Source organism: Jaculus jaculus, chromosome 8 (genome assembly GCF_020740685.1).
Source record: "Jaculus jaculus isolate mJacJac1 chromosome 8, mJacJac1.mat.Y.cur, whole genome shotgun sequence".
NCBI lineage: Eukaryota > Metazoa > Chordata > Mammalia > Rodentia > Dipodidae > Jaculus > Jaculus jaculus.
This window is the reverse complement of record NC_059109.1, coordinates 1629054-1652298: the sequence shown is the minus strand read 5'-3', so window position 1 is coordinate 1652298 and position 23245 is coordinate 1629054. Positions and strand designations below refer to the sequence as shown.

Genomic DNA, 23245 nt, shown 5'->3' with positions numbered 1-23245 from the left:
CTATAACTTAATATTCACCTAAAGAGACAAAGAAGCAGATTTCCAATTAACAAGGTAAAAAAAATGGAGCAAATATAAAGTTATAATTAGATGAAAACTGAAGTACTAATTGTTGAAGGCAAGATTCACTAATGTGCAACAATTACACATGCCTTAGATCTGATACTGAGTCTTCTCACATGAAATAAAAACCTTTAGATAGTAGGGGGAAAATCACTCAAAAATATTAAAATATGAGAGAAAGTTGAGGGGAGATATATCTCCATAGTCTCAAATTACTTCTTCTACATTATTTGTTACAAAGGGAAAAATGTTTTTTATAATGGATACTAAAGAGATCCTTAACCAATTAATTAAGGATAACCTGCACCCTTGTTCATGATGAAGTGAAGGAAGCACACCACATCTGTGGTGTTTGTGCTGAACATGTGCAGCCTCAAATCAAAAGGGAAAGCATTAGACACATTCTAAGCAACATTCCAAGAAGATAATTGACAATCTCTCTTCAATACTAATAAATTGGAATACAGTGTGATTTAACAACTAAATGACTATTGGTGTACTGGATTGAATCTTGAAATAGAAAATGGACAGTAATGGGAAAACTGTTGGCTACAGATAGTTATATAGTCCCAAAAAACAAAACCACAAAAATCAGGTGGGGATCCAGAGGTTCCAAATGCTTTCCTCATGCCTTCCATACATTTTCTGCTCAGCACACTCCTAACAATGCAAGCATGAGTAACCAGGAGAGGCTCCAGGAATAACACCACACCGAGGACAAAGGATGCAGAGTTCATTCTCCAGGAAAGTTGGGTCCACACAGGAAGTTTTTTTTTTTTTTTTTTTTTTAATTTTTTATTTATTTATTTGAGAGCGACAGACACAGAGAGAAAGACAGACAGAGGGAGGGAGAATGGGCGCGCCAGGGCTTCCAGCCTCTGCAAACGAACTCCAGACGCGTGCGCCCCCTTGTGCATCGGGCTAACGTGGGACCTGGGGAACCGAGCCTCGAACCGGGGTCCTTAGGCTTCACAGGCAAGCGCTTAACCGCTAAGCCATCTCTCCAGCCCCACACAGGAAGTTTTTATCAGGGCAAGCTCCTCACACATAAAATCATCCACCCCGTGAAAGTTGCATGATAATAAATGTCACCAAAAATTGCCACACAGATGCTTCAGATTTCTCCTGGAATAATCTTTCCTTCACCTACAGTGCCAAAGGGGATGGATCTGTTCACTGGGTGTGCTTGCTTGCTCTGGGTTTGTCTGCAGACTCACTCTTGTTGTTTACCAGCCTTGTTCTACATTACAACATACCTGGTCCTACAGCAACTAGTTTCCAAATGACAGCCAGTGGAGAGACATTAGAATAAAGACAAAAAAATGCCAAAATATTTCTGACCTTTAGTCCTTGTCTCTGTCACACAGTCCTGTGTTTGGCAATGGCTTCCCACAGCATCTAATCTCAGTTTCATCCAAGTTTTACCCTCTACCTTCTCAGCTTCCCTGTTATTGTGTAACCAAGGCTACAGTTAAATCTCTCTTGCAAATACTTGAGGAGTCAAAACAATTTGCAGATTGCTCTTTACCATGGTCTTTCTAGGCTATTCACTATTTTCTTCTGAAATTTATACTTCTTATGAAATACATAATCACATCCTAACCACATTTAGATGAAAAAAAATGTTTTCTCTTAGAAACATACAAATTTCCACAGAAAATAAGGCTTAGAACAAGTTAATATATTTTCAACTTCAATTTAGATAACATTAAATAATGTGGGGGTATTAAAACTGCTCAATTTTTCTCTAGACCTTGAAATGCAACTTAAAAAAAAAATCTCTGAATATTGAAAATACTTATGTTTCTTTAGGATCAATAACTCCATTACTGATTTCTGTAGCAATGGCTTATTCAGAGGCATTCATTTTGTTTTTGAGAATCTAATATAATTAACTTCAAAAATATATTTGGGAAATAATTGATCAAAGTTTCTGTTTCAGAAATAATTCCCTGGAGACTTCATTTTAATGATAACTTTAAATATTTCTCAATGAAAAATTTCAACAACCACCACCACCATAAAATATTTTAAACTAGATCAAGTTAATATTGCTTTTCATATGATCACATTGACTTCAAATAGCTGGGATACACATACACATATATGTAATATTTTAATCATTAATGAACAGATAAAAAATGACTATCTGAGATGACAACTCACTGGCCTAAGGCCAAACAACTCGGATTTCTTTCTCTGACCCAAAAAGATTACTTCCTAGACATTCTACCCACTCTGTTTTATTTATATTCATGCTATGGGAGAAAATTGGGCTGGTGGGAAGTGGCAGGCCAGTTGTACTTGGAGGATCAGAAAGAAAAACTGTTATTTGTATGCCAGTGCTGGCCCAGTGACGTCACCTCCCAAGGCTGAGCCCTGAGTGTAGTGGGGCATTTCTGTATACACACCTTGGTCTCTTTGTCTCCCATATAAGATTCATTACATTCTGATAGGTTATTTTACATTTCTAAGTTGCCTATGTGCACATTCCAAGCTATAGGGCACATTTTTACTATATGGCTAATGAGTGTAGATATACAGGGCACATTTCAGACTTTATGGCAATTAAGTGTATTGCAAACAGACTTGCAGTTGTCACATTTCAAAAAAAAATGGTTGGTAAGTACACACAGCTGTCATCGTTTTCCTTTTTTTCTAGGAGGGCTGTTAATATAGGGACTCAAGGTGGAAAAAGGGATCGCTTCTGGCTGTGTCACATAGTTCAAGTAGGCAGTTGGCTGGTGTGCTGGATTGATTCAGGTGTTCCCCATAAACTCAGGTGTTCTGAATGCTAGGTCCCCAGCTGATGGAGATTTGGGAATTAATGCCTCCTGGAGGCGGTGTATTGTTGGGGCGGGCTTATGGGCGTTATAGCCAGTTTCCAAACGCTAGTGTTTGGCACACCCTCCTGTTGATACTGTTCACCTTATGTTGGCCAGGGGGTGATGTCCACCCTCTGCTCATGCCATCATTTTCTCCTGCCATCATGGAGCTTCCCCTTGACCCTGTAAGCCAAAATAAAGCTCTTTTACCCAGAAGCTTCTCTTGGTTGGATGATTTCTACCAGCAATGCGAACCTGACTGCAACAGCTGGTATAAGGGTTTAGAAAGATTACCTGTTAGTAGCTATGCAAGGGGCAGAGGGAAGGGCATGGTCTTGGGCACCTTAAGAGACTGATTATTTGGGATAATACTTAACTGGAGTTATAGGAAGGCCAAGGTCCAGATGCCTGTCAGTTTGCTGGTAGGCATAGATAGCATTTGTTCCACATGTAAAGAAGGTTCCTGGGTATGGATTTGATACCAGGGCAAGGTGGGTACATGTTAGGAGCAATAGTTAGAGGTAAAAACGGGGACTGCTAGAAGCAATAGTTAGAAGTAGAAATGGGGCACTCACTCAGCAGTGACAAGATCACCATGGCAACCAGGGATGGACACCAAAAACTGACTAGAGACTGGCTGCTCTGATAAACAGCACTCACTCAGCAGTGACAAGAGCGCCATGGCAACCAGGGGCCAAGCCCAGAGACTGACCAGAGACCCTTATGGAGCTGATACGTGAATAAGCTAACCCTAAGGTAGCGATCAGCAGCCAGGAAGACTGAGGAAAAAGTGGATATAAGAACCCCAGCGAAAGCTCAGGAAATTGTCACTCAACTCAGAGAGGCAGACTCCACATCTCTCTCTGTGTTGATGCCCACAGCAAGAAGAAGCAGCAGCCAGTGGCACCTCCTTGGCAGCCAGGCACGGAGAGGAGCAAGGCCCAGACGGGATGCCATAGCCTGGACTCCATAGCTCAGCCTGTGGACCAAGTGAGGTCGCACGTGAGTGCCCCAGGGGATTAGGCAAGGAGACTGGAGTAGTTGAGAGGATAAGGGAACTGGCTTAACATGTGAATAAAGTGCGTAAACTGAATTAACCTAACCGCCTCTGGACTAATGAGTTTAGCACTGGCGACACTATACAATTACCAGGTTTCACATAGCCAAGGTTTAGTTTCACTGGTCACCTGTCATGTTCTTCACTGGCTGTCCCCCTCAAAGTTGTAGATGCACTCAGGGGCTTACTAGCAGAGAAGCGGAAGTGGTGTTGGACTTGATTAGATAGGGTAGAGCTAACGAAGTCAGTACATACCAGGGGCGCCCTAGAGATCACCAAAGCCAGCAATCATTAGCCAGCTGGGGGTTAGTTTCACTGAGGAGGCAGTGGGTCAAATTAAGAATTTGGCATATTTGGGAGGTTTAAGTCATGAGGAATGATAGGTCTCAGTTTAGGCAAATCTTAGGACCATCCAGACAATTTCAGGTCCTTCTTAACAATTGGGATTGCTTTGGTTTGATCCTGGACCTGGAACCCAACTGTCATTCCTACATAAGTCCAGTAAGTCCATAACAGCCCTGTCTGAGGTCCCTTGACAACTGGCTCCTGACCATTGATGTGGTGGCTTAACTAATCCAATCCAGTAAGTTGTCCCCTTCAGTCACAAGGAGTCACAGAACTGTTACAGCTGGCATTCAGAAGACTGAGGTAGGTGGATCTCTGAGACAATAAAGATAGAGATAAAAGCTAATGATGAATAATTTTAATTATGTACTTAAAAATTAGTAACACATGGGGGCAAGTACAGCATATGAAAATGGATGAGCTAGCTGGGCGTGGTGGCACACGCCTTTAATTCCAGAACTCAGGAGGCAGAGGTAGGTGGATTACTGTGAGTTCAAGGCCAGCCTGAGACTATATAGTGAATTCCAGGTGAGCCTGGGCTAGAGTGAGACCCTACCTCGAAAAGAAAAAAAAAAAAAAAAAAAAAAAAAAAAGAAAGAAAGAAAGGAAAAGAAAAAGAAAAGTGAGGATAGATGTGAAAGATACATACAGTGACAGAAAATTTAGTTATGATGAAATGATTTTGAAATTGTCTGCCAGGTTTATATATACATATACAAACACACAAATGCATGCTAAATTATTGATAAAAATTTAGCATTTAAAAAGCTTTAATTTTTTTAAAACTCAACATATGGAAGTTATGAAGAAAAGCTCAAATATTGTTTTGTTTTTTTCACAAATTTAGATGATACTGAAAGACCAGAAAGGAAATGTAATCTCTTTCAGAATAACTCCTCAGACAGTTCAGCTTTGGATACAACACAGCCTGAGATGAATTGCTATTCTGGGAGAACTGTGTCCCTGGGCTCTTTAGGATACATTGGTCCATGTCCTTGTACGATCTCTCCTGATTTGCTGGTCTTCCGGGACCTCCAGCCTCAAATATCAGTCCCTACAGCCAGCACTCAGCCTGAGGAACGGATATCCCTTCAAGGTAACAGTGGTTTAAGCTCTATGGATCAAATTTCCTTCTTTTCTCAAAATGTCATCACTATGAAAAAAATTGAAAAAGTTTTCATTTTTCAACTAATCCAGTACTATTATGTCTTCATTTTATGTCTATATTATATGCATTTTAATTAACAGAAAATGGAGATTCTTATTAAGGTGAGGCTCATCTAGGTGAAGGGATATGATTAAAGAATGTGTGAGCTAGATTTTTTGTTTTGCATCAAAGATAAAAACAGTTTGTCTAAAAATCTGAAGTGAACATATTCTGACAAAAAAAGTATCTGGCCCATGACTGTCCATTGCTTTCTCATTATATTCTTTGGAAGTTGCTTGTGTGTGTGCTAAGAGCGGTAGGGAATGTTTCGCCTGACATTCCACATTGAGATGGGTAAGATGCCAATGGACAGGGGTAGAATAGGAGTGATGCATCTAGCTTTACTTTATTCCTTTAATGGAAATAAAAGGAGAAACTGGAAATTTATGCATGGATTCCATATATTTGTGTTTGTAGGGTGCATATATGTTTAGTGTAAGTACTTTTATTAGGAGTAGAAATACATATGTGTGTTCAATACCTGCTATATTTAATAAATGATAAAGCATATGAACACTATACATTTACAAATAAAATTTAGTGTTTACACGTATGTTTGTGTATATATAATACTCTTTGTGCATGTATGCATACATTATGATTTTCTTCTTGCAATCTCCTGTTCATCTTTGCGCAGCCTTCTCCCTAATCTGAGCCATCACTGAGGAACTTCGTGTGGTATCAGCTATTGCATGTCCAGATGCCTTGTCTGACCCACTGACTTCATATACACTGAGCCTATTAACAGTTTTACATGACAAATGAAACAAGGTAGTGATGCTTATGAATTGCTTCATGTATTTACTTTGTCATTAATTTTCACAAGTAACAAAAGGATTAAAGAATAAGAAATTGTGATTAGGAAATACTTTTAAGGCCTGAATGATTTTTTTTCAGGTGACATGTACAGACTCTCTACTATACTAAACGTGATGCTAATTTATGGTATTTGGGCATAGTGTTTTAACAATTTCAAGTTTTTTTAAAGCTGCATTTCATCTTCAAGAAGTTAAAATTTCTCTGTGGACTGGTGCACATTGAAGCACCCTCTTCCATCTATCTGCCTGAAGAGTTCTCCTTACATTGATCCTCACTCCAGGTATCCAGATTCACTCATCTTCTCACTCAACATAAAGAGCAGAATGCCATCCCTCTTCCCCACGCAAAACTGCAGAGTAGCATAGCCATTCTGAACCAAGTCTGAGTCACATCCTGCACAGGTGTAAGAATGAGCTCATGATCCGCACAGGAAACACACTTCTAAAGTCATGTCCACATAATTAAACATTCAAATACAATTGTTTACACCATGACTTCAATAGACAAATGTTCAACATCTTCCAGCCAAAATAGCCTTTATGATCCAGCCTTTATGTCATTTCTCTAAAGAAAGTCTTTTTTTTTTAAAAGTCCAGTTCAAAGGTTGTGATTGAAGAATGAAGATGCTAATATTATTTGTTTATATTAAGCTTTGAGGAAAGTGGGGTTTTCCATTTAATTTTTATGAATTGACATCAATTATACATGGGTTGAAAGTATTTTGCTCTTTTGACAATCTGTTTTCTTCTTGGCACAGTATCTCAGTTTCTAGTAGTTACCATTCAGAGAGAAGCTTTGCTTTTGCACTTGGTTCCTCATGCCTCTCTGTGGAATACCTTCTTTTTCATGCTGCATACTGGTCATTGTATCATCCCTAGAGGCAGTGCTTTAAATGGCTATTTTGTAAAAGCTGATATGATAACTCTTGCTAATTAGTAATGTTTTCCTCCATCTATGCCAGGTGATGGGGATGAGCAATAGCAGTGTCCAAGAAGACTTCATTTTGGTGGGCTTCTCAGACCAGCCAAAACTCGAAAGCATTCTCTTCATAATTGTTTTGGTATCCTATCTCCTTACTCTGCTGGGAAATACAATAATTATTCTGATCTCCTCCATAGACCTCAAACTGAAAACACCCATGTACTTTTTTCTTACTCATCTCTCCTTAGTTGACATCTGTTTCACCACCAGTGTTGTCCCTCAGCTTCTATGGAACCTAGGAGGACCAGCTAAGACCATCACTTCCTTGGGCTGTGCTGTGCAGCTGTACGTCTCCCTGGCTCTGGGCTCCACAGAATGTGTCCTCCTGGCTGTCATGGCCTTTGACCGCCATGCTGCTGTCTGCAGGCCTCTCCGCTATGTAGCTGTGATGAACCCACAGCTGTGCCGAACTCTAGCAGGGCTCTCGTGGCTAAGTGGAGCAGGAAATGCTCTCATCCAGGGTACTGTCACGCTCTGTCTGCCACGCTGTGGACACCAGTGGCTGCAGCATTTCTTCTGTGAGGTCCCCTCCATGATCAAGCTTGCTTGTGTGGACATCAGGGCCAATGAGGTCCAGCTCTTTGTTGCTTCGCTGATCTTGTTGCTCTTGCCCTTAGCACTGATACTGACATCCTATGGACAGATAGCCAATGCAGTTATGAGGATCAAGTCATCCCAGGCCTGGCACAGGGCCCTGGGTACGTGTGGACCTCACCTGATGGTGGTATCCCTCTTCTATGGGAGCATCACAGCTATCTACATCCAGCCCAATAGTTCCTATACCCGCACTCATGGGAAATTCATCTCCCTCTTCTACACAGTCATGACCCCAGCCCTCAATCCCCTCATCTATACACTGAGGAATAAGGAGGTAAAAGGAGCTCTGGGGAGGCTATTTCACAGAGACCTGGGAGTGAACAAATGAAATAGAACACGTGCTGACAGCATTTTTATTACAAGAGGCTCTTAAAGATCAACTTTTAAAGATCCTTCCTCAAGATCTTCACCAGCTTGAGGTTCACTGAGCTTCACAGCCAGCTTTGTGCTTGGCCTCAGACTTGTCTGTCCTCTCCACTCTCTTCCCAAAATGCTTTTGGGCCCACAAAAGGCACCATATCCCCCAATGCCCTTTGAAGTCTATAACTCATATCATTTCTGTTTCTGGCATGCTCTCCATTTTCTTTTCCTTCCCTTCCTTCTTTTCTTCCCGTGTGTATGACGTGCTTTAAGCACATTTTTTCCCGAGGTCTCTAACACCAGCGTTCTAAAAATCTCTGAAAGCAACTCTTCCCACTCATCACAATAAAAGCTGCCATCAGTGGGGGCTGGAGAGATGGCTTAGCAGTTAAGCACTTGCCTATGAAGCCTAAGGACCCCAGTTTGAGGCTCACAGTACCCACGTAGGTCAGATGCACAAGGTGGTGCATGCATCTTGAGTTCATTTGTAATGGCTGGAGGCCCTGATGCTCCCATTCTCTCTCTCTCTCTCACTCTCGCTCTCCTCTTTCTCTGTCTATCACTCTCAAATAAATAAATAAATAAAATAAAAAAACTACCACCAGCCTTTCAGAACAGTGGAAAGATTAGACTTCAGATTTGAATTCCCCAACGTCCCTTTTAAACACATGGAAATTTTATTGAATTCTTTGTATCCAAGCTAAAAAGTGATGAGAGTCACCATTATTGTGATTAAAGATTTAAGTTTCAATGTAAGTAATTAAGTGTTGATGACTGGTTAGTATAAGTTAACATGTTTCAGTCTCCTACTTTTCTTATCATAGTACTGCTGATCTAATTCGGGCTAACTATTTCTAGTTACTATTTCTATTTTTAGTTTCTACTAAAAGTTATTTTTAAAAAATAATTTATTTATTTATTTATTTAAAGAGATAAAGACACAGAGAAAGAGAGAGAGAGAAAATGGGCATCCTAGGGCCTCCCGCCACTTGAAAAGATACATGTGCCACCTTGTGCATCTGGCTTACTTGGGTTCTGAAGAATTGAACCTGGGTCCTTAGGCATCACAGGCAAAGGACCTACACTGCTAAGCCATTTCTCCAGCCTAAAATTCTTATTTAATCTGTAGTTACTTGTCTACATATGAAATGTGACAAAATGAGGTAAGTCTCATTTTCTCTTTGTTATGTGAAAAAATTATTTCATTCAATTTTAAAAGTGTGTCACATTTACTTTTTATTTATTTATTTTTGGATTTTTTTGTTTTTGTTGTTTTGTTTGTTTGTTTTTTGAGGAAGGATCTCACTATAGCTCAGGCTGACCTGGAATTCACTATGTAGTCTCAGGGTGGCCTCGAACTCACAGTGATCTTCCTACCTTCCAAGTACTGGGATTAAAGGATTGCACCATCACACCTGGCTATTTTTGGATTTTTTTTTTTTTTTTTTGAGGTAGGGTCTCACTCTAGCTCAAGCTGACCTGGAATTCACTATAGAGTCTCAGGGTGACCTCGAACTCATGGCAATCCTCCTACCTCTGCCTCCCAAGTACTGGGATTAAAGGCGTGCACCACCACGCCCGGCCTATTTTTGGATTTTTAAGTTTATTTTTATTTATTTATTTATTTGACACAGAGAGAGATTGAGAATGGGCATGCCAGGACCTCCAGCCACTGAAAACAAACTCCAGATGCATATGCCACCTTGTGCATCTGGTTTACATGGGTACTAGGGAATCAAACCAGGGTCCTCAGGCTTTGCAGGCAAGTGTATTAACTCCTAAGTCATCTCTCCAACCCATATATATATTTTTAAAGTAAGAAAACACAAGGACCCACTAAATGTTGTGTGCCATTAATAGACTATTTTGTTAGCAAAAATCATTATGTCAGGTTAAGTAGACTTGATGGAAAATACACATATGTTTTCCAGGCATAAATTGTCTGAATAGTCACTGGTCACTAATAATACTTTAGTAGTTCACTTATAATAATTGAGTGAATTATGTTTGTCATATGCTTTATGTAAATGTGTGCTTTTTACAGATTAGCCAAGAGCAATTAGTGTGCCATTATCATCACTTTGATCAGCTACAATATAATGACTGTGACTCACTTATAACATGGTTCTTGCTTTGACTTCTATGATTTCACCTTCTTAGAGGTTGGAAGAAATACATTTCTCATACTATCATGAAACTCGAACTCTAAAAGTTGTTCTCACCAATCATTATGGTGCAAACTATGTTTAGTCAGCCAGTTCACCTCTTGACCTGTAAAGTGTTCAACCGTTCCAACAACATCACGTGCATGCCCCTGACTGCAACACTACCCTGAGGAGACGTGCTAACACAAAACAGTATCTGTGTAATTATCCATAATTATCTCTTCCTCATGTTTAATTTTTATACCAATGAGTAATATATTTCTATTATTCTCAGCTACTCTTTCTTATTTTATAGCATTCTTGTTTAGTCCCTTAAATCCAAACTCAATCAAAAGTATATTTGAAAGGTGCTGGAGAGATGGCTTACCAGTTAAGGCACTTGCCTGCTAAGATTAAGTACCCAGGTTTGATTACCCAATACTCATGTAAGCCAGATGCACAAGGTGGCATATGCATCTGGAGTTTGTTTAGAGTAGCTAAAGGCTCTGGCATATTCATTCTCCCCCCTCAAATATATAAATAGCATATTTTTAATGTATACATGAAAGAAAATAAACCTATGATCTCTGTCCCTTAAGAAGTGCCTTTTAGCAGGGCTGGAGGGATGGCTTAGTGGTTAAGGCATTTGCTTATAAAGCCAAAGGATGCAAGTTCGATTCCCCAGAATCCACATTAGCCAGATGCACAAGGGGGTGTATGCATCTAGAGTTCATCTGCAGTGGCTGGAGGCCCTGGCGTGCCCATTCTCTCTCTCCCTCTTTCTCTGTGAAATAAATAAAAATAAAATATTTAAAAAAAGAATTGCCTTTTAGGGTTGGAGAGATGGCTTAGCAGTTAAGGTACTTACCTGTGAAGTCCTGATCAAACATGATCAATTAAAACAGAAGTGGTTGTTTCCATTCCCTTTCATGTACAATTTAAAAAATCACAGTATAAATAAATAATGCTATGACTCTATGAAAACAGATAGAACTGGACAGGAGCTGAGTGCAGAGGCTAAATCAATGTACTTTTGCAAAAAAATAAATAATTAACATACATGACCACCCCTAACTGTGTGTATGGAATTGTCAAGGAATTGGCAACAGCTAACCCTAGAAACAGCAGAGACCTTGAAAAGTAACATAATTAATGTCAGAAGGAAGATTAAAGAGAGAGGCTAAATTCTGAACAATTTGTAGCTCTGCCTAAAGTGCAGATAGCTTCCCAGATCACATCACCAAATAAGGGGTCTAGAATGTCAGCAAGCACAGCCTTTCTGTCTGTTATGAACACTTTTAGTAAATTCACTGACACACTGATAAGAAGACAAAAGAACAAAAAGAAAAGCTTCACGGTCCTTTGCTTTTCTTTGATGGGTGATATCGTAACTAATTCAATATGGTCATGCATTATTGGTTTGATAAGGTTTTCTAGTCATGATTTGATCTAGATAAAGCATGTGTATGCCACAATGGACCCATTTCTTCCAGGTTACCAAATCTCTTAGGCTATAATTTGTGTGTAACAGTTCATGATGATGTCTGTGTCTCTGTGGTGTCAGTTCTAGTGCTTCCTTCATCTCTGATGACGTCATTTCAGTCTTGTCTCTTCACTAGTCTAAACATTTAGGGTCTTTTAAAATATATTTTGTTTATTTGAGAGAAAGAGAAGGAGGCAGAGAGAGAGAAAATGAGCGCAGCAGGGCCTCCAGCCACTGCAACAACTCCAGACGCATGCGCCCCCCTTGTGCATCTGGCTTACGTGGGTCCTGGGGAATCGAACAGGGATCCTTTGGCTTTACAGACAAATGCCTTAACTGCTAAGTCACCTCTCCAGAGCCAACATTTGGGTTTTTTAAAATTGTTTTTATTTGTAAGCAGAAAGAGACAGAAAGGAGGAAGACACATACAAAAAGAAAGAGAGAGTGTGAGAGACAGAGAGACAGAGAGAGAACATGGGCATGCCAGGGCCTCTAGTCATTGCAAATTAACTCTGAAAGCCTGCACCAACCATTTTGTGCATATGGCTTTACATGGGTGTTAGGGAATGAAATTCAGGTCCTTAGGGTTTGCAGGAAAGATCCTTAGCTGCTGAGCCATCTCTCCATACTCAACATTTGTTATTTTTAATTTAATTTTTTTGTTCTTTTTATTTATTTATTTATGAAAGAGAGAGAGAGAGAGAGAGAGAGATAGAGAGAGAAGAAGAAGAAGAAGAAGAAGAAGGAAGAGGAGGAGGAGGAGGAGAAGGAGAGGAAGAAGAAGAAGAAAGGGAGGGAGGGAGTGAGGAAGGGGGAGGGAGAATGGGCGCACCAGGGCCTCCAGCCACTGCAAATGAACTCCAGACACATGTGTCACCTTTTGTATCTGGGGAATTGAACTGAGGTCCTTTGGCTCTGCAGGCAAGCACCTTAACTGCTAAGCCATTTCTCCAGCCCAACATTTGTTATTTTTTAATCTGTTAAAAAAACCACAATTATTCATTTCATTGATGTTTATGGGATTTTGTTAGTTTCTATTTCTGCTCTAATCTTTATTACTGATTTCCATGAACTAATATTTCATTACATTATTTTTGTTTTCTCTTGAAGTGACAGATTGTTTGAGATTTTTTTTCACATTTTGGCACAGACATTGATATATAAACTTGACTCTTATCATGTGATCTATACAACTGACCAGCCAAGTAAGTTAAGTCTACTGATCTGATCTAATAGTAGCTTGACAATTATGGTAATAACCAACTACTCTCTGATTGGATCTGAAGCTCCCTCCACAGTAAGGTATTCATGCCTAGTTCTGAAAACACTGTCAAAACCCCATGGGGTAGTAGGCCGTAGGCCTGATTGTGGGAGAAGCTACTACTGTTACTTGGCTAAATGGATATGCTATGCCCATAAAACTCGCTCTAAATACTTCTATTTATCTTCATTATGAAGAAGAAATAGGAGAACGCTAACTTCTTTCAGGCAGTTAGTTAGGTATAGAAGCCCAAATAGAGAACAAGGAGATGCCATTTGTTCATCTTGGCAAAACTGAAACTTGGGTCTCATCTTTTCTCTCTAAGATGGCTGCCAGTGACACACCCAGCAAGAACTTTCTTGCTTCTTCTTCAGCTCAATCTCCCTGGATCAGCACTCTGAGTTCACAAACCAGTTAGATCTTAGCCCCTCCTTCAGTCCAAACCCATCAGTTCTCTGCTTATAGAATGTTTGAACCCTATAGAAGAGGTTTCCCATTTTCCCAGTTCTCTCTTCTTCCTGGTTGGGTCTTACTGGCTCTCTTCTCTTCCTTCCGCCAGGTGGCCTAGCCTAAACATCACATGAGTCTGTCCCTCCCTCCCAGCCTGGCTGGGAAAGGGAGGGAAATACTTTGGCTTGGCTATTTTCTTGTGTTCTATTTGTGTTGTGTTTTGGGGGTACTATTTAACTTTGATTATATGTAAGATTTATCTTTGATCTCTGAGTTCTTCACTATTTCTTAATCCTTTCTGCTCTGTTATTTGAAGGGAATTCTATGTTTGATCTTGTGTGTGTGTGTGTGTGTCTGCCCCAGCCTTTTCCTAGATGCCAATTTCCCCTAAATAAACTTTATGAATTATGATTTCTCCCTAAATAAACTCAATAATTCACAAGTTAGCTTTCTCAAATCCATTTTACCAATTCATTGTTAAAATAGAATAAGGACCCAAAGTCAGGGTTCACAAGTTTTGGGGACCCCTCCCCAAACCCAAAATCTATCATCTCTCACATAGTAGTGCTTGTCTTATTTTTCATGAGGGAAGCTTCTATTCACAGATTGAGGTGACTATTGGAGAGGGACTTAAAACTTATCAAAGTGCTGAGAAGAAGCAACAGTTAAATGCTTAGTATTAAATGAGACAGTTTTATTACACCTGCCAAGACTTAGGGAGCATTGTGGGAGAGCCATAGCTAGGAATGGCAGGAATAGAGGCAGGCTTTGGAATATTGGATTCTGGACACAAGGTGGCAGTTGCACTGATGGCCTCACAATGGGTGTCATTACATGCACCATGTTAGGCCCATCAACATCATGGATAATGAAGGAAGGCCAAGGAAAAAAAAAAACAAGGCATCAAAATAGAATAGTGAAGGGACTGCTTGGAAGGAGGAAGGGGTTCTCTGGAAAGTGGCATGGAGGGCTGGGTGGCAAGAGAAAGTGGGAGATTATAATCAAAATACATTATGTGCATATGTAAAACTTTCAATAAAAAGTTACAAAAAAAGATCCAAGTATGGTGGTGCATGCCTTAAATTTGAGCATTGGGAAGGTAGAGGCAAGCATATCACTGTGAATTTGAGGCCAGTCTGGAACTGTAGAATGAGCTCCAGGTCAGCCTGGGCTAGAGTAAGACTCTTCCTTGAATTAAAAAAAAAAAGTTACAAAAAAGGACTTCCAAATTTGGCTTTAAATTTAAATTATACATGTTCAGTCATAGACAAAGCTAGATTAGTTTTGTCGGCACTCGTTTGTGCTCCTGTCACTGATGTTAATTTTCTGTTTTAAAATTGTCCCTATCTGAATATGAATGATAAAAATATATTTTCCTGAGCTGGAGGGATGGCTTAACAGTTTAGGTACTTGTCTGGAAAGCCAAAAGATCCAGGTTCAATTCCCCAGAATCCATATAAGTCAAATGCACAAGCTGGCACATGCTTCTGAAGTTCATTTTCAGTGGCTAAAGGCCCTGGTGTGCCCATTTTCTCTCTCTCTCTCTCCCTCCCTCCCTCCCTCCCTCTCTCCCTCTTTCTCTCTGTCAAATAAAGTGAATAAATACAACTTTAAAATGTATTTTATATATTTCCCTAATGTATACAGTAACAATGCCTGCAAAAAGAATGTTTATAAAATATCATATATTGAAACTATAGATATCAAGAATAAGAAGCCATTATAGGGGGAAACCTGAACATAGTTATAAGACTCCAAGCACTATGTTATAGCACATTTGAAGGAAAGACTTATTTACTAATTTATATTTCAACAATCATCTTAGCATCTCCTGAGACCAAGTCTATTGGAATTGATTTGTTTTTTTCTTAGATGACTCTCCAAAGCTCACATTTTGTTAGAGACATTTTCTGATTGTATCTGAGGTTTCTCCACTTTCTGGTCCCTCTGGCTCTTTTCTCCTACACTTTCTGGCAACAGCAGTGGTCATTATTTTGAATCTCACAGGCTTAGACAGGATGCTACAAGATGGTAACTCAAGGAAACACAGAACTTTTTGATAATCCACAGGGTCTGTGAGTGGCCATAAATTGGAACTAACTTCTTAAAGTTGGACTTTTGGTAAGTTGGAAAGAAGAAATTCAGACACCAACCATCTGTGTGTTATGTATGAGTCTCAGGCTAGTCTCTATCACTTCTCATCTTTTGGTCACAAACTGTGGCATCTTGGCACCAGGAAAATGAAGAATGGATCCGGGGAGGTGAGTCAAATCAAAGTCACTGGGGCAGGTGGAGAGCTCACAGAATGAGCTATAAGATAAGTTTTTAAACCCTTTAAAGTTTATCCTATCCAGTCACCTGCATTTTTTGTTTCTGAGAAAATAATAGGATAATGAAAGTACACTGATAAAGTATTCAAAATCAAATCAAAATCTAATTCTACTCAGATCTTTGTTTCTTAGTTTGGTAGATCTACAAATTTGTGCAAGTTATAACATCTTTGTCCTTAAGTTCTTTCTCTTCAATAAAAAAAACCCCTTTGTTTAGAGGCTTATTGTGAGAGAAAAGCAGACATGCCCATTAGAATGATTGTGTGGGTATGACATTAAATGTGGGATTATAGAAAAATTGATGTGAGCATTTTGGTACCTACTAAATCCTTGTCATGTACTATTTTATTAGGAAAGCTATGGGAAAATACATGTTTCTGTTCATTTTATGACCTTTGGACCTCAAAACTACCTTGAAATTTTGTAGGTATGCCCTTTTTAGCCATTTTTCTGGATTTCAACTATTCACATAACAAAGTTTGTGAGTGTTAAAATATTCATTTTGCCTAAAAATCAAATTACTTCTAAAAGGCTTACCATTTCAATAAATAAGTTGTTTGAATTTGAAAATCAAGAATAAGACAAAGGGGAAAGTGTGGGGGGGGGAGAGAGGGAATTACCATGGGATTTTTTTATAATCATGGAAAATGCTAATAAAAATTTAAAAAAATTAAAAATTAAAAAAAGAATAAGGAATTTCAGCCAGGCATGGTGACACACGACTTTAATGCCAGCACTTGGGAGGCAGAGATCATTGTGAGGTCAATTATGTTACTTACTCTGTTTACCTCTATGAGATATTTTCATTTAAAAAATGATAACATTAAAGCTCAAAAAAGTAAAATGACAGCTTTAAAGTCATAGTGAACAGAATGATTGTGCTTGTTATAAAAGAACAAGAGAAAAGTATACAGAGGAACCAAAATGCAGGGGTCTCACCAAAAATAACTTTAAGATTGTATAAAAACATGTAATTGGTCGCTGAGGCTACTTTTCATAAACTGAAGGAATCCCATGACTCAAGGGGGGCCATGGAGCAGTGCAATAGAAGCAATGAGTGCAACATAAGACTAAGTGAGGTGGAAGGGAAACAGATAAGTTTATGCGTGCTGAAGGATAACATTAAGTGGCTAGAAATTTATATACAGGCCCAAAATTCAAGGATATAAATATTTGAAATTCTGGTGATTTTCTTCAGAGACTAAAATTCCAGGTTTATCCAGATATAGTTAAATAACCTCTCAATAACTTTCAAATTTCTTAGGCCTGAATGTTTTGGGATCTTGTTTGGATGCTTTTCTTTCTCCTTCTAAATTTTAATTTCTAAATTGGGCATGCATTAGAGCTTAGAAGGGGCAAAAGGACTCCTGACATGCCATACTTTCATCACACAGGTTTTATGAAGTACTTGCAGCTCCATGATGTCTCTGGCCAGGGTCTGTGTAACAAAGATGGACATGCCAAGGTGACTTAGCCCTGCCTCAGCCATGGACCACTACCTTCTGCCTGCAGTCCTTTGTTCAACTTATTTTGAGGAAGTTCTGTCTTTTCCCAATGTGCATTAATACACATTGTGCTATCATCCTAAATACCCATGACATACAGCATTAATGCTAAGACTACGATAGCTTTTTAGAAGAAAACATATCAAAATCCGAAAGGCATGAGACGCTAACCTGAAGACAACCATTAAACAACAACACTTCCCAGGTACATTACTGGCAGTTCATTTGTTCTTTTCTCAGCAAGATCTCATATTATATCAACCATATTATATAATAGTTTACCATGATCAGGACATAGATGCAAATACTTAATTTCATCATCAATTTATAGATACAAACGAGCAAAATGGAAGCTTTTGTCCCGGAACCTCTGGCCTCACTTCTCAGTGGCTTCCTCATACCACTGACACAAGGCCCAGCAGCAGATAATTGACGGGGTATCGCTGCAATTCCCCCTCAGTGTTAATATGTGGACCAGCAATCAGAGTTTGCTAGATGATTTCATTTTATTAGGATTTTCTGACAGACCTTGGTTAGAGACACCCCTCTTTGTAATCTTTCTGGTGGCCTACGTCTTTGCCTTATTTGGAAATATCTCTATTATCCTAGTTTCCTGCCTCGATCCCCAGCTTGATAGCCCCATGTACTTTTTTGTCTCGAATCTCTCCCTCCTGGACCTCTGCTACACTACCAGCACAGTCCCTCAGATGCTAGTCAACTTAAGGGGACCAGAAAAGACCATTAGCTACGGGGGCTGTGTTGCCCAGCTCTACATCTTCCTGGCCTTAGGTTCCACTGAATGCATTCTTCTGGCCATCATGGCCTTTGACCGATTTGCTGCTATTTGCAAGCCCCTGCACTACCCTATCATCATGAACCACAGACGTTGCATGCACATGGCTGCAGGGACCTGGGTAAGTGGCTTTGCAAACTCCCTTGTCCAATCTACTCTCACTGTAGTGGCCCCAAGGTGTGGACGGAGGGTGATAGACCATTTTTTCTGTGAAGTTCCTGCCCTTTTGAAGCTAGCTTGTACTGATACGACTGTGAACGAAGCTGAGCTCAACGTTCTCGGAGCTTTGCTGCTCTTGGTGCCCCTCAGCCTCATCCTGGGCACGTACGTGTTCATTGCTCATACAGTGATAAAAATCCGCTCTGCTGAGAGTCGCTGGAAGGCCTTTAACACCTGTGCTTCACACCTGCTTGTGGTTTTCCTGTTCTATTTTACAGCCATCACTATGTATGTTCAGCCCCCCTCTAGTTACTCCCGAGACAGGGGTAAGATCATGGCTCTCTTCTATGGCATTGTCACACCTACCCTCAACCCATTCATCTATACCTTGAGGAATAAGGATGTGAAGGCTGCCCTGTGGAGGGCACTGACAATGGAGTTTTGGATCAAGACAAGGTGATGCTTGAAGAAACATCCAAGAAACAAGTGTGGGTGTCTTTGCCTTTCAAAAATGGAATTGACAGGAAACCATGCACTAAGTGACAGACTCACAAAAGGAACAGGACAAAGAAAGAAAGAAGCAACTCAGTGAAACCCATATGGTACCTATCCACTTTTGAAAATGCAGTAATTCCTTTAACTTTGTAAGAAGCTAGGGATGCTTGAAGTTGTGGCAGGCTCCACACTCTGTGGCCAATACATTTACCATTTTGAGTTGCAAGAGAATAGTTAGTATGACTTTCTTTTTCCTTCTTCGTAGTCTCGTGGATAGACAGTTTCTTCTTACAAACAGATCTTATCAACCTTATCAATATTATTGTTTTTTCTCTTTACTAACTGGAGTCGTGTGGCAGAGCTGGTACACTTAAAGGAAGTGCTGGTCGGATTCCCGTGGCACATCCAAGTCACCAGACAAACTACTGTTGCACTTCACAACCATCAATAAAATGAGAGGTACTTAAACACAAGCAGCATGATTGTGCAACATACGATCTGATAGCTGAGAGGAAAGCTAAGTGACTAACAGATAGGGAGTGCACACATTGTGATATGCTGGAAAAGGGGGATGACTCCGTCCAGACAAGGAGGGGGAATAGCTGGGCGTGGTGGTGCACACGTTTAATCCCAGCACTCAGGAGACAGAGGTAAGAGGATTGCCATGAGTTCAAGGCCACCCTGAGACTACATAGTGAATTCCAGGTCAGCCTGGACCAGAATGAGACCCTACCTTGAAAAAAAAATAATAAAGAAAGAGATGGGGGGGGAGAGAGAGAGAGAGAGAGAGAGAGAGAGAGAGAGAGAGAGAGAGAGAGAGAGAAGGAAGGAAAAAAAGAAAGAAAAAAAGAAAGAAAGAAAGAGAGAGGAATAATGTGAGATTTCATCATGACACTTCATGGCCAATTTCAAGTGCATAAATCATTTATTTTTACAATTTTCCATTTAATATGTTTGGACTATAATTAATCTTTGAAAGTGAAATCCTTGATCATTGATAAAAGGGAAAAATTATATGTTCTTTAAAACATTGATTTTTTTAAATTTTATTTTATTTTTGTTTATTTGAGAGAGAGAGAATGGGCATGCCAGGGCTTTTGGCCACTGCAAATGAACCCCAGATACATGTATTAATTACCTTGTATACCTGGCTTAAGTGGGTCCTGGGGAATCACATGGATTCTTTGGCTTTTCAGGCAAGTGCCTTAACTGCTAAGCCATCTCTCCAACCCCCATAATATTGAATTTTATAAAGTGAGTTTTTCACTTTTTATTCCTTTTTAAAACAGTTCTTTTATTTTTATTAATTGTGAATTTTACTGCTAGCCTGAGCGCCTCCTTCAGGGAGATGGTATTAGACATTGAGTAGACTCAAAATTCATCATAGCAGAAAGTCAGGGGCTGCGCAATACTAAAGGATACTTACATGCACCCGCCAAGGCTCAGGAAACATTGTGGAAGATGGGATAGAAAGATTGTAAGAGTCAAGTCAGTTTTTTAACTTCAAATACTAATTAATCTAGTGCTGGATAAGGAAACTATTTTAAAAGTTCAGGAAATAAATTTAGTATAAATTCTTAAATTGAATTGTTATTAATACTCAATAGGAAAATATGCTGCTACAATCCTGACTGAAGCTTAACCAACATATATTGCTGTATTTTAGGCATCTTTCAACATTCACTATCAAATTATATCAGCTTTTGGATTTTTCAGTAGGATCTGGCTATCAAAGTCAGGTGCTTCCATTTGAATGGCAAATACTTTACCCACCTAGCTATCTCTCCAAGTCCCTAGAATTAAAAAAGATTAAGATGAGATTTAATACAAAACATGCATAAAATCTCATCCAAAAGATAAAGTGCTATAGCAAATTGAGATGCCAAATGCAATCAGGTATTTCTTATGCACATTCCTTTTCTCTCCACATTGTCAGTATGAATTCTATTTGTTTCTTCATATACTTGTCCACATTTTAAAATTGCTTCCTTTCGCAATTAGCCCCAACAATGTGAGCTGTCCTTCCCTTAAATGAACAAATGTTTCCTCGAGTTGAGTACCTCATTTTGTCCTTCCCAAGTCCAAATAGCACTCATGTTTACAATCCTGATTTTCAGCACTGTGCTCATAACAAGTGCTCCTAATAAAATAGGCCCCAAATAACTACTAAAGGCCATGGCATGCCTATTCTCTCCCCAACCATATATGTGTACATCTTTCTCTCAAATAAATTAAATTTAATTTAATAAGAGAAAGTCTCACCAATAGAATGGATCAAGGAGAGGACAGAATACCTAAACTATAAGACATGTCATCAGATCTAGTTTGTCCAATAAAAAAAAGGACAAACTAACAGGAAGGTAAGAATAAGAATTCCAAGTAATTCAGGGCACCCTGAAGAGATCAAAACCTAAGAATTCAGGGCATAGTAGGAGAAAAATTTCACCCCAAAGGCATAGTAGTATTTTCAACAAAATCACAGAATAAAATTTCCCCCAAATAAGGAAAGAGATGCCAACACTGATATCATACCATTTTTTTCTTTCTTTTTTTTAAATAGGCAGATAGAGAAAGCAAATAGGCACACCAGGGACTCCAGCCACTGCAAATGAACTCCATATGCTTATGTCACCTTGTGCATCTGGCTTGCATAGGTACTGGGGAATCAACCTGGGTCCTCAGGCTTTGCAGGCAAGTGCCTTAAGTGCTAAGCCATCTCTCCAGCTCACTGTACTGTTTTGTAAACAACTTTAGAATTAGATTCCTAGATCTTCATTATAAAAAATGGACTATCTGCCAGACACGGTGATGCATGTCTTTAATCCCAGTACTTGGGAGGCAAAAGTAGGAGGATCATTATGAGTTTGAGGCCAGCCTGAGAGTACATAGTTAATTCTAGGTCAGCCTGAGCTAGAGTGAGACCCTACCTCAAAAAAAAAAAAAAACAAAAAACCAAATAAATGGACTATATATACGATAATCTTAATATTAATCCTATTAATGTCTGGACTTTAAAAATAATTTTATTTCATCTCATTTAAAATTTATCTCAGATGGTCATACAAGAGTCTCTGACTCCATCTAGCTGGACCCCTTTGATAGTTCTCTAAGGCGTTTATAAAAGTCAACAATTCCACTTGCCTCACTTGAGACTGAACTAGCTAGATAGAGTTGACACTCATCTCCTAAATGAAGTTAGGGTCTCAACTCTTGAACACAGGATAACAGGAGTCTAGGCAGATATTATACTTTGTGTTATTGAAGGGCAAAAGCCCCTCTCTCTTGCAGTTACTCACTGATCCTCACTGGTGTCTGCCTGATTTTCTGAGTTCAAACTCAAAAAGTTTTACTTTGCCTTTCTTTTTCTTCTTTGGATGCTGGCTAAATTCCTAATAAGCACGCTTGCCCTGACATTCCATGGCAATCACTATCATTGCTAAATCCAAAAATGAACTATCTAATAGACTTAAGACAGTCACCACAGCTCAGGGAATTTTGTAGAAGAGGGAGTGGAAAGATTGTAAGAGCTGCAGGTTGGAAAAGCATATCCAGAGGAACATACACACACTGATTGACTGCTGCTCTTGATAGAAGACAGAAATTAGCTAGGCGGTCAGGCTAACAGAACCCCAAAAGTAGTGGTTTTTATTCCTTGACTAAAAGCAGGAAAAGTCACAAAGCTTACACACACCTGGTTGTTACACCCTGTAGGAAAGATTTCTATCTAGATTAAGCTTGCACACTTTCTAGAGGACAGAAACTCTGATCCTTACCTAAGATTACTGGCAAAGCTGTAATATCTGGTCTTTGTCCATAGCAACCTGCTGACCTGGTCTTCCTCACATAGCCACTCCCACCCCCAAAGAAGCCAGATCTGAGACTCAAGGTGGGCTTCTCAAACCCCCTCTTGTCTCTCTGGGCAAAAGCTTCACCTTGCTTCCTTCCCTTATGTTCTAGGCTGAAGTCCCCTCCTCCTCATCCTCCTAAGCTTTAAACTGTAATAAAATCTTTCTGTACCTTATCCTCTGGTCCATGTATTTCATTCTTTAAATTCATAGGATAAGGATCCAGGAACACCCCAAATAACTGACACATTGGTGTACAAGGACCCCAAAATTCCTGTGTCACTCTCACAATGCATAGCCCACAACCCCATGGGGAATACCAGCAACCCCTCTGAGAAGGAGTCAGGGAGGACGGAAAAGATAGTACCAACACATGATGTGTCCATAAAAATTTTATTCTTTTAAAATTTTTTTAGTTATTTACTGTAGGTAGAGAGAAAGTCTGCAGGCTGGGCCCAATCCCCCTCAGGAGTCTCAGAGGGCAGCCTCTTGGGTTCACCCAGTGAGCACACTTCCCCTCTTTATT

General features: G+C 39.6%; 2 protein-coding genes across 2 annotated transcripts; both read left to right on the top strand.

The window, feature by feature from the left end:
- The first annotated feature begins 7280 nt into the window (after positions 1–7280).
- LOC101595615 (olfactory receptor 2G3-like) lies at positions 7281–8222 on the top strand. Its single transcript, XM_004671980.2, has one exon. It carries the CDS (start codon positions 7281–7283, stop codon positions 8220–8222), a length of 942 nt encoding a protein of 313 aa, XP_004672037.2.
- A 9672-nt stretch (positions 8223–17894) lies between these two features.
- On the top strand, positions 17895–18839 carry LOC101595321 (olfactory receptor 2B6-like). The gene has a single exon (XM_004671979.2). The coding sequence runs from the start codon at positions 17895–17897 to the stop codon at positions 18837–18839; it is 945 nt and encodes a 314-aa protein (XP_004672036.2).
- Positions 18840–23245: the final 4406 nt, after the last annotated feature.